Source organism: Glycine max, chromosome 20, assembly GCF_000004515.6.
Source record: "Glycine max cultivar Williams 82 chromosome 20, Glycine_max_v4.0, whole genome shotgun sequence".
NCBI classification, from domain to species: domain Eukaryota; kingdom Viridiplantae; phylum Streptophyta; class Magnoliopsida; order Fabales; family Fabaceae; genus Glycine; species Glycine max.
Window position 1 is genome coordinate 2,208,751 of NC_038256.2, and position 12,890 is coordinate 2,221,640.

General features: G+C 28.9%; 1 protein-coding gene across 1 annotated transcript; it reads right to left on the reverse strand.

Moving 5' to 3' along the window:
* Positions 1 to 3,886: 3,886 nt before the first annotated feature.
* On the reverse strand, positions 3,887 to 4,627 carry LOC100801000 (uncharacterized). Its single transcript, XM_003556629.4, has one exon. It carries the CDS (start codon positions 4,625 to 4,627, stop codon positions 3,887 to 3,889), a length of 741 nt encoding a protein of 246 aa, XP_003556677.4.
* Positions 4,628 to 12,890: the final 8,263 nt, after the last annotated feature.

Here is a 12,890-nt window from a genome sequence, read left to right on the forward strand (position 1 = left end):
ACTCTAAGAAATATTATCTTAAATGCATGTTTTTCATATCAAATACACAGATAAAAATAAAATCATACATCACTCCTAAGTAATACTATCATATGCATGACGTAAGAGTAATTTTCTTTATATAAGGGTCCCTAAACAAAGAATATAAATTGAATACATAATTTGTAATTCAAAAAGTTAGCCTAAGAAGATATAACATAAGTATCTCCATGGGCATCTCATGTCCTCCTAGATACTTGTTCAACCCTGAAACATAAATATTAAATTAATGAGACGATGTTTTAATGAGTACTATAAACATGCAACAAGCAATGAAAGACTCATGAATGCACAATTTACATAAAACCTTGTTTCACAATTTCATAAACATATAACATTAGCTTTTACATGCTTAACATTATTTTTTCCTATATTTATCCTACAACTACGTATTGAGCTCAAATTTTCAAGAAGCATCACTTCACTCTTATGTCATGATCTCATACTTATATACCCTCTGGTTCAAAGAGTTGTTTATCACTTCTTTAGGATCTCACTATCGTTGCTTATTCATCTTCATCTTCAAACACATTCATCTTCCACCACTAGAGGCATGTAGAAGGGGAAAAAGTCTTCCTCAAGACTCATATTATCATCCAAATTAACATATATAAAGCCATGTGAAAATTAATACAGTGGAAGGAAGTAAATTAATGAGGCCTATCGATGAAACTTGAAAGTGCGGTGATTTGAAGCCTCAAAAAACAACATCAATCAATGCCACTTGAAAGGTAAGGAATCCTATTGGGACTTCAACATTTGAAGAGTCTCCTTCAATTTCAAAAGTCCCTCCAACAATGTCATTATGTCAGAGATAGAGTCTTTGTCACAAGCACTACTAGAAAATGAATTTATGTGTAATGTGAGGCCCTGACACTTAACGCCATTGCGTAGGGACTTAATGCTTGCTCTTTGGAAGTCCCACACTTAGTACATAAAGAGGGATGCTTAGTGTGAAAGCCCAAGAATTCAATATTTCTTCTATGTTAAACTCATTCTCAACACACCATTGTATGTGCATAGTATGGATATGCAATGATTTGGGACTTGTTCTTTAGCCATTTCCACACTTAAGGCACCGTAGGGCGCATTTAGAGTAGTTCCCTCACTTAGTGCAAATACACTAGGAAACAACATAGACCTCACATGATTTCATGTCCGGTGTCATATTTGTACAAAAGTGCAATCTACAAATTGTAACAACATAACCCTAAGATCTCCTTTGGCCATCAACGACCCAACAACCAATCGTAACACAATAAATGCAACAACAATACTTCCACATGCCTCAAAACATCAAATCCCATAAGGAAAACTCATCAATCATACCAATCAAAGTAAAATCCTAGTGATTATGAAATTTACATGTTTTCCATGTGATTAATGAGTATTGAGATTAGAAACTAAGGTGTTATTAGCAAAGGCTTATATCTACAACCTTTCATATGAATAATTGAAGTGCAATAATTGTATATAATGATGCATGCATTATATTAACAACTGAAACACATTTGTTTTATTTTATTAACAAAATGTTACCGGGCAAAAGTATGAAAAAATGATAGAAAGTTGTCATATTTCTTAATCTTAATCTTTTTTATACTTTCTCTCTTTATTTCATTCATAATGTGTTATCAATATGAATAAGTTTCTAGCAATGTAGCAAAATCCTTCATGATTCTTTTGAAGTTACAAATTTGCTTACTCTATCATGCATTATATTTTTCAACTTGTACAATGAAAGTAAATAATTGTTCATATTCTAAAACACGATATATGAATGTATTATTGTTTAAATTTTTAAGTAAATATCTAACTTTATATTTTTATTTTCAAGTGTCTTTAAAGTGCCAAAATTTATAAATCTAGAATTGTTGTTCTTGATATTTTTAAAGGGAATTCTATAATTATTACTTGATGTTGATATTCATCTTATCTTAATATTATAAATATTGGAGGCATTATTAAAGAAGAAAATCAAATATCCTTCCAAGATTGTGTAAAAGCAATAATTTTCCTTCGCCGTCATTTATATGAGAAATTGAAAACTAAGTAACTTACTAGTGGAAATCATTGTTTCTTTAGAATAGTGATTAATGAAAAATACAACCAAAAATAGAATAAGATTCTTCCATATGCTTGACATAATTAGCTATATTTGCAATTGCAAATTTCAAAACTATAGGCAAATATAATTTAGTACTATATTCTTAAAGAGTAGTTCTTAATTAAAATTATATAGTGAGAAAATTATTGATGAAGATGTGTTACAAAAACATATTCAACTCTTCATGCCTTGATTTACCAAGTATTTTAAGTTAATTTTTTGTTACTTATGGTTAAAAAAAATAATAAACTTTTAAGAGAAAAAAAATCTTGTATAACTAGCTCCACATTATTCCTTAAAGTGAATGTGACATTCTCTCAAGGTTGTGGTAATAAAAGAAGTCTAATGGAAAAAATATTAATGAAGATGTGTTACAAAAACATTTTCAAGGCATGAAACTATTTCTTATATTAGTTTTTGAAATATATTAAATGTGAATATTAAAGGAATTAATTGGTATTACTTATACCAACAAGATATATATATCTTTTTAGTAGTTCATCACTTAAGAACTTCACAGTTAAGCGTGTTTGGCTTGAAACAATTATGGAATGGGTGATCTTTGGGAGTGTTTCCCAAAAACATGTGAGTGAAGACAAAGCACGTTAAAAAAGTTTTGTATTGATTTGTGGGGACAACTATTGGCCCTAGAAGCAGCCAAAGCTTATTGTTGAGATATCGAAAAGGGTTAGTTACAAAGGATTCTAACCGGTGGCTGATTCTAACCACCAAGAATGTCGAGTGTAGTGTCACCATGTAAAGTGTCATAGTGTGCAGCTGCTAAGAAGTCGACAATTATGGATGTTACATTTTTGGTAAGAGAGACAACACACAATCACTGTCACTATCATGTTTCATAACACGAATGGTACAAAATTAATTTTTGAATGTGAAATATATTTTTTAAAATTATTATCAATAGCTTGAATAATTTTATCACTTAAACTTATAAATCAAAAAGTAAAAAATCTCACATGTTTTATCCCAATTCTTTGAAACAAAGTCTCAAACCTCTAAACTATAATTAATAGTATGATATTTTTTCTTGAAATAATGTAATGACTTACAAAATATGTGAGAAACTTAATTAGAAGGAAAGAATTGCATTTTTTTATGAATGAAACAATTGCATTTTATTAAATGTCAAATTCATGTGAAAAATGTTATTTATTGATGATTATAAGAGACTAATACATAAAATAAAAGTTATTTTAACAATGAAATTAAATTTTAGTTTTACCATTTTCAGTTTTTGATAGTGATGAGTTTCCTCCTTGACACTGATGCGAGAGGAGTTTTGTTCCCTCATATGTAGTTTATTTTCTTTTGTTTGTTTATGTTTTCCCTCATATTACCAAAAAAAATCTCAATTTTACCAAATTGTGACTACAAGATTTAAAGTCATGTTTTGGAGTTTTAGTCAAGGTTTGCATATAAAGGAGGGATGATGTTTTGAAGCCACATTTAAGAGTTACATCCTAATCTTTACCAATACATATAATTATAACATATCCATTATTAATAGATTATAAATTAAGAAGTTGATAAAAACACAAAGGATACCATATATGAAGATTGACCATTATTAGTCATTAACAATTAAGCAAGATTCCACTTAGACAAGTAAAGATGAGTTTCAAGGAGGAAAAAAAATAAAAATAAGGTAAACATGATATTTAGTTGGTTGAAGTATTTGACTTCTAACTTTATTTATTAGAATTTTTAGATGATAAGCATAATTCAGTCACGACGCTCATACTTGCGAACCCAAATGTGTTTTCCATTTATCCGAAGCTTTGCAACGCGTTTCCCATTCAAAATTTGATCGACTGTTTCCACGGTTTTCAAAACCACCATTGCAAACAAAGACTGCTTATTTTCATCAGGGTTTCCCATAGATAAGTCCTCCAAACAATTCCCATATGCATATGTAAACAATTTTATCACCTCGTCTCTTGACACTGGAAAACCTCTAGAAAATGTTACAAACATGGATTTATCATCAGGAGTAACATCATCACAGGGCCCCTTTGTCCATATTCGCTCATCAAACAAGTCTAGGCTCACAGTATCCATTGGTGTCATATCAAAGGTACCAAACAAAGGGTGTGGAAAACTAGGGATAGTTATATGTGATATGTTACCTTGTGATGTACCAGCTCTGTTGATATTGATTCTTAGAGCTATCTGCACAAGATCAGAAAAAATTCGAGTACAAATATTTTTCAAAACACTTTTGATACCGGCTATTATGGTGTACCTTTTCTGCTTAAAGATTTTCATAGATATGCCACTTTTTGTTAGCCTTGTTGTTAAGGGTAATCCACCATTATTTGGGACGACAAAATTTTCTTCTTCTAAGCATTCCAGACAAGAGACAGCTTCATCAACAAGACCATTGACAAAAGTGTAAGGCACGTCCATCACTTCATGGGTGATTTGGGGGTATCCATTGTATTCTAGCCAAATCCATAAGGCCATGACTAGAAGGGACTTTGCTAGGTCGCGATGTAGTTTGAAGACCAGAAAACAGAAGACCTCACGGTGAGTTTTGTGAAATTGATAAAGCTCTTCTGTCGAAATCGGAGCCATCATGAAGGTGAGAAGTGGTGAAAGAGAGAGAAAACGCATTGTTTGGGAAGAAGAAATGATGACTCTAAATTGGTAAAAGAACCAACTTTATACATGTCATAAAGGTTACATATATTAATTGTGTTTGACATGTGTATGGAGAATTCAATATGTAACTGATGTAAAATATGAAAATAAGGATAAGTGTAATAAAATAAAACAATGCATTTAATTAATTAAAAAATAAGTGTGGACCTCTATCAAGAAAGTTAACTTAAGATTTTTTTTTGTATGAGGCTCTTTTATCGATACTTATTAATACCCAAAAATGTTATAATATTTTTTAGATTAAAATATGTTTTTCATCATTATAAAATATGAGAAGTTTTGGATTTCGTCATTGCAAAAAATTTTGCTCATTTTTTAACCTTATAAAATTGAAATGTGTTATATTTTGGCTTAAAACAAGGTTCTAGTACATCTGAACCTACCTGTAACAATTTTTTGCAATTATAAATTTGGGAGTTAAAAACTACCATAAATTGTAGAAAAAATGTCACAAATTGTATTTTTATTTCATTTTATTTTGTAGTTTATGGCGATTATTCAGGCATTTGTGTCAGTTTTTAACTCCCAAAAACTCTAACAAAGGTTCTGATATCCAAACCTTGCTTCAGAACAAAATTTGATACATTATAATTTTACGAGGATGAAAAATTTTGTTGAGACAAAATTCAAACATTTCTATTTTATAAGGACGAAAAATATATTTTATCTTACTTTAAGTAGTTTTTATTGACTTCCTGGGTGATATATTTGAATTTTGATTCCTCATTCAAATTTTGGTCTTGATTGGTATATGATGAACACAATTCTTTATGTGAATTAATTACTTTTTTAAATTAGTTAATCAAATATAGAAAATAATTTAAAAAGTAAACTATTTAATATGTTAAGAATTAAAAATGTACTATTTTCAATAAATATGAAACATTTAATAAGTTAAATAAAATACTTATAGTTGTAACTATGTTTTAAATATTATTTCAAACATGTAAAATGTATATAATAATACTATTATACTTGTTTTCTTAATCAACTAAATTGGTTGGTTTTGTGAACCATGAATTGTGCCTGAGTTTGAATCTAAAATGCACACTATTCTTTTCTTATTTTAATAAACCCTTTTGTAAAAATGTTTTTGTCTTGTTTGGTAGAAAAGAGAGAAATATGGTGGATAAAAATAAAATGAAGTAAAAATATGTGAAAAACAAAGTAAAAAAAAGTATTTGGTTGAAGAGAAATAAACAAGATGCAATGAAACAAATAAAGAGGTGAATAAAAATATGTGGGAAATATTATAATGCACCCCACAATTTTTTAAATTATTTTTACTCTAACTCTTCTCTACCCAAAATTAAATAATTTTCACATATCTCATCTTTCCCATTTCTTCCTTACCAAACAAAGCATTTATGAGTTTCTTATTATGCAAAAGAAATACTAATATATGAGAGATTATTTAATGCAGTCCATGAAATATTTTTTAATTTAAGTATAAAAAAATAAACAAAGAGAAAAATTAAAATTTATAAAATAAATGCATATAATTAATTAATAAGAAAACATAGTAATTTAAGTTTAGGAAGATTTTTTTATTGGACCATATTAGTTGTTAGTTTATTAGTTTTTATTAGTGGGAGAAATTCGAACTGACAACCTCTTTCTCCCCCCTTCTTCCTTTAACCACCCAGATAACTTTATAATTCTAAGTTTAGGGAGAAATTTAACAATTAAAATAATTAATTCAAAATGAAAAGTCATTAAATTTGAGACAAATTAAATTTCATTATAAAAAAAGGAAAGTCACTAATGAACTTTGTCAAGTTAAAAATAGAAATCATCAAAGAATGCACTTATGAAAAGGAAGGTGAACTATATTGAAAAATTACTAAAACAATTAACAACTTACCAAATGAAATTTTTATTTAAAGTATGGGTGTGTTTAGCGAGTAAATTTAGTAGCATATAAGTTAATTTCATTGAAATAAACTTGCTTGTATAAAAGCTTATTTTGGTATATTCTACTTTATTTTCAAGAGTTATTTCATCTAGATTTTAAATTATAAATGTGTCAGGTCACAAATTTGAACTATCCCTCGTCTCCTTGGAGTGAGGTACATGTAAGTACCTATGTAAGTGCTCTTTAAGCCCAACAACTATCCCTCGTCTCCTTGGAGTGAGGTGTAACTTCTTTACTAACTTAATGAAAGAGCTTTATGTATTTTCTTCTTTTTTCTTCATAAGGTACAACTTGAACTGATAAATTGACTTGAAACATGCCTTCAACTAGTATCATAAAATAGAAAAATATAGCTTTATAATAAATGCATAAGATATTTGAATAATAAGGTTGATACAACACTAATAACTTAGTTGTTTTTTGAAATGCATTTTGTTTAGAGCAACGTCTGTAAAAAAAAACATCATTCATGTATTTATAAAGAGAATCAAAGTTGTTTTGAAAACAAACTTTGAATGTTTTTGATAATAATACGTATTGGACGCTTTGTATAAAAAAACATTGATGCTTAGTTCAAAAAGTGTATTAGACATTGTTGAGACAAAGCCTTTCCAAAGCTAATGTTTTAATGATGACAAACCACTATGAAGCAAAACCACAAGTAACAATTTAACTACTAATGATTGTTTTAAGTGTTCTTGATTAAGAATAGAAAAAATCATAAGCATGGTACAAGTGTGAATAATAGACCTCTAGTGGAAGCTTTTAATGCCATAGATTTTGCAATAAAAAAATAAGACTACCATAATGAGAGCTCTTCAGAAGTTGAAAAGACAATCATGTTTTCTGGGTAAGATATTGGAAGTTGTGTATGATCAAAGGTATGGTGTTAGGGATAGCTTAAGACAAAAGGTAATTATCAGAAGCTACACATGACTTAAGGATTAACAAAAGTTGCATTGCAAGTTGATTAGTGATGACAAACATATCTTACGAATCCAAAAAAATACACTAGTAAAGACATGCATTAGTGTTTGGACAACATTGATTCTGAAGCTACGAGTTCATTATTATCCTTGATGATGTTCAATCAAAGGAATCAAATGAGACAGTTGTCCTAGTCAACGAACCAACAACTAAGTAGAAAGAAGATTATAACATGTTTCACTACAATAATAGTGCATCTATAGAAGACATGATGCGAAAATAATGTGAAACAAATAAGACCAATGTTCTCAGAATTGGACCGATCATCGAACTGGTGAAGGCCTTGGTTCAAGGGTCAATGATTTAATCGGGGTTGAACTGGTTTTAATAAAAAATATATTAAATATTTTAATATAATATCCTAGTGATATTCAACAAAAAATAACATAATGTGCATAAATTGATAATAATAATAATAATAATAATAATAAGTAAATTTCACTTAAAAGTGTCATAAGTTATAACATGTAGCAAATATAATTCAACATAATATCTAAGTTCAATGGTTCTTTTTTTAAGAAAAAAAACAAAGCAACGTCATTTTGAAAGTTTTTTTTAAAAAAAAAGTTTTAAGAGAAACTAGTATAACCGATAAATCCACCAATTTTACCGATTTTAGACAAGTTCAGTGGTTTTGAGTCAGTTTAAGGATGCATTAGTTCCCGATCGAAACAAACTGTATGGTCTGAGTTTCAAAACCATGAGTAAGACCAAAAACTAACACTCAACATATTTTTCTTAACGAATCCTTCAACAAACACAATTTAAAATTCAAGAATGCAAGTTGGCTGACAATGGAAAAAAGCAAAGACGAAGAAGACAACTAAATGAGTTATAGAAGAAAGAGGTTGATTAGATCTAGATCAATCTATAAATTGATCAAATTTAGATTAGCAACTTACAAGGAAAGGGTGCCAAAAAGATAGGGTAAGGTCAAGTGAGCTAACCCCTTAGTAACTTCCTTAGCCAAAAACTCTGTGTGGATCTAGTAGAGCCAAATTTGAATGAGTGTAAACACATTCATCAAATGAGTCTCTCTAGAAGGCATCCCAAAAGGTATAGATTTCATCCCCTAAGATTAGAGGGAAAGAACTCATAAGAGTAGCTTGAGAACTTCTACTTCTGAAGCTTAGTGTGAACATAAGTGTTGTGTGAGACTGTGAAGCCTAAAGAGAATTTTTTTAAAAAAGAATACTTGGGTAGAGCCTACAAAGGCTAAAAGAATATTATGGTAAAATCTAAAGAAGTTTTTTGAAAGAATACTTGAAGGAAGCCTCGAAGGGATTTGCAAAAGAATACTAGGGTGAAGTCTAAAAAGGCTTTTCAAAAGAATACTCTGGTGAAACATGCATAGACTTGTAGAATACTCATTGTAGGAGCTTGTGGAGGCTTCAGAAAATAAAGAATATTATGGTTAGGTGTTTGGTCTTAGTGGAAAAATCCTACAAGTATAGGTATTGGACGTAACCCATGTTGGGGTGAACCAATATAATTCATTTGTGTGGTTGTTTTCTTCCCAATTGCTTTATGTTTATTTTCATTGTTTTATGCTTAAAACTTATTTTTGACAAACCTTGTTTTGAAAAGACTAAATTTGATATTTGAAAAGAAATCATAAAATTGTTTTATTATTTAGAAGCAATACCTACTCTAAGTAAGAAAAGTAAAAAACCAGAAACTATTGTTTAACAAAATCTGTGATTTTGAAAGTAGGATCTAAAGCAATGGAACACAAGATTACTTAGAGGTTTTTACTCTAAAATATTCTTTTATCCACATACTTGTAAAGGAAAAGATTTACCTCTCTAATTTTCAAAAAAGAAGCTTAAGAAAAAAAATGTGCTTCTGCAAAAAATAGTTTAACCAATTTTGGTGTTATTATTCAACCTTCCCCCTTCTAGTGCCCAACTAATTCACTTAAGACACTTAATGTTAACTTTTTTTTATCTAAAGTCCTTTACACACATCATAAAGTGTTATAAAGAGTGACATTTTTCACACATATATGTTTGCACATATAACACACTGTTAATCTTTAAAGTTCAATAACCATTGTTATTGTCAAAACACTAATGAGTTTTGACGCTTCTAAGACTTTGGTTTCGACACTAGATTAAGTTGGTATATAACCATTGGATAACGAGCATGGAAATCTTTGTGCTTAAATATTTATATTTGCTTAGGCTCTCTTTTGAGAAACTGGTGTTACATTTTGTTTATGGAAACCCCTTGTGTATATGACTTGGTCTTTCACATGTAAAACCTTAACGAAATTCATTTTGAAAGATTGGTATAATTTCTTGATACTTATTTGGGAGAAGAGTTATGCTTGAGTTTATAACTCTACATAAATATTCAATCCATATAATATTAATAATGTATTCTCCTATTTGTTATGAAGTATGGTGTTATTTATGGTAATACCCATTTAGGTGTTACAATAGGCCTCTAGATAATTATGAAACACAAACTTCCTAATTACATTTATACCAAGCCTAAATCGTGTTACTATAGGGGTCAAATCCCTACCTCCTTTCAACCGCTAGTTGGACAACAACCTCGAGATCACATTTTAAAATAAGTTTAAAAAAATGCTTAAGATTAAAAATAATTTACAAAAAAATAATAATTGAGTTGAAATAACTAACTTTGCAAAAGATTTATTGAGTTGAGTTTAAACCTTAAAAATTACTAAAATTATCTAATCTTGATTTGAGCCACTTTTGAGTTGTTCTAATGTTGTAAGCTAACGTAAAGTCATAAATATATTTTAAGATTTTGGTTTAAAGATACTTTATCCCTATAATTTTATCGATTTTCAATTTATGTCCCTCAATTTTTTTAAAAAGGTCCTTAAAATTTGTTATTCTTTTGCATTTAGTCATTTTTTGTTAAAAAATACTAATGGTAAGTCACGTGACTAACGACTGCTAACATCAACAAATGATGACGTCAACAAGTGTCATGTTAACAAAAGAAATGTCATGCCATGGGTGTTATGTCAACATGGACTAAAAACAAAAAAAAAAATCTACAAGAAAGTAAAAACAAAACAAAAAGTATAATTTATAGGGACTAAAACAAAATAGTGACATATTTGTAAGATAAATTAAAATAAATATTAATGTTAAGTCATAAGATTGTTGAGTCATAAGATGAATCAGGACACTCAACAATTTTGATTAGATGAAAATAAATACAAAGGTTAAAAGTTACGTCTTATATTTAGTCAGGCGAAAACATTATATATTCATCTAAAACATCACACAGAAGCATACAAATGTTAAGATGTGATGAATCATTTAAGATTTCATTTAATACTATGTATCTGAGATTCATTTTGTAGAACTATCTTAAAAACATTCTTCCTAGGATCTGCCGAAGTCTTGAGAAGTATGAGAATATTCAACAAGTTCAAACAATCTCAAAAGATGTGCCCTACTATGTCTGCTATAACCGACCTACTTTAACAAAAAACACATGATTTTCTACTAAAGTATGCTTCAAGAAAGCTAAAAAAAAAATGCTTTCTCAGCATGAAGAGGATTTGCATTAAATGCTTCAAGGGACACTTCTTCCAATGGAAACTTCCAATGAAGAAATATAATCGTTTAAAGACAACAGTCACTTGCTTAAGAATATACTATAAATATGAGAACTTTGAAGAGTGAAAGTTATGAACCTACGTAAGATTCAAAATCTCTAGTTTTCTCTTCTCAAGCTCTATCTTTGTATACTTGTAAAATTAAAAGCTCTCAAAACACTTTGTATATCTTGCGAGAAAAGACTAAGTGCTTAAGTTGTATAATCGTTTGTAAGATGTTAAAAACTAGTTAGTGAACAAACCAACCAACAACAAATATTTTGATTTGTTTAGAGCCAATAGTGACTTGATAGAACAAAGAATACTAGGTAATTTTAAGTTTGGTGATAAACTTGGGTTGTAAGAGTCAGAAGTGACTGTAAAAAATACTTGTAACTTGTTTAAAGTTAGTGAAACTTTATGGATTGTCAAGATTGAATGTTGTCTCAGTGGTAGAAACGAATCAATATAAAAACTTTGCATCTTATATCTTGATATCTTTTGTGCTAATTGACTTAAGGTTTGAATTTGATTTTGTTGTGCAATGAAACATTTTTTACAAAATATGTTACTATCGTTTGGTAGTGTCAATTTGTGAAAACCTATTATTTACTTTCAAAAGTTATATCAGACGATAGCTTTATTTGTTGAACAGGTTTAGAAAAAATTCTAAAATCACACTTCAACCTCCCTTGTGATATTTTTCTTTATAACTAATATAAAATAAATACATAACAACAAGTTTTAGAATTACAAAAGTTCGACTTGGTATGTTTTCTTGTTATAAGCTAATTTTTAAGGCTTCATCTTCCATGTTTGAAGGTTTAGCTTATTCTAAAATGTTTTACATGAACATGAATTACGACATGTTTTACATAACCACAATGTTGAGTCACATTTGCAATGATAAGGAAAAATTATTTTGAAGATTTGTTCTAACTTAAAAGCCTAGATACATGACCTACTCGGTTTGAAGGCTTTGTGATGGTGACACCATTATTTGTAGTTTCTCAAAAGTCCCACAATTGGCCTAATCCATGGTATAATCCTTAAACACAATCACTTATAACCAATTGTAAATCTAGGATCCTAAGTTGTGGGGGACAAAATATACACATTCAAGATAGAATAAGAGAGATAATAATGTTATCATTCCTATTGGTGCTAACATGGCACCCATGACATGGCATTTGTAGATCTAATCATTTGTTGATATGACACTTATTGATGTTAGACATGTTAGCAAAAAATTAACAAATTTTAGGCACCTTTTTTATTTTTTTACAGGGACAAAAGTAATAAAAATGAGTATATTATAAGGACAAAAAGTATATCTATGCCTAAGATTTTTATTGTTTTGAAAAAAATAAATGATTAATTTTTTAATATTAAAGTAATGATTTGTATTATCTAATGATATTTTTGTCTCAATATAATTTATTTTAAAATATACCATGTTATCAAACTTTAATTTTAAAATTTCATCACTTCACACATGTTATCAAACTTGAATTCTATATAATTTAATTTTATAATGTTATAAATTAGAATACACAATTAAGAGAATGAAACTTAGTTTC

Excerpts from the sequence above, each read along its gene's own strand:
- LOC100801000 (XM_003556629.4), bottom strand. The coding sequence starts at position 4,627 with ATGGCCTTATGGATTTGGCTAGAATACAATGGATACCCCCAAATCACC.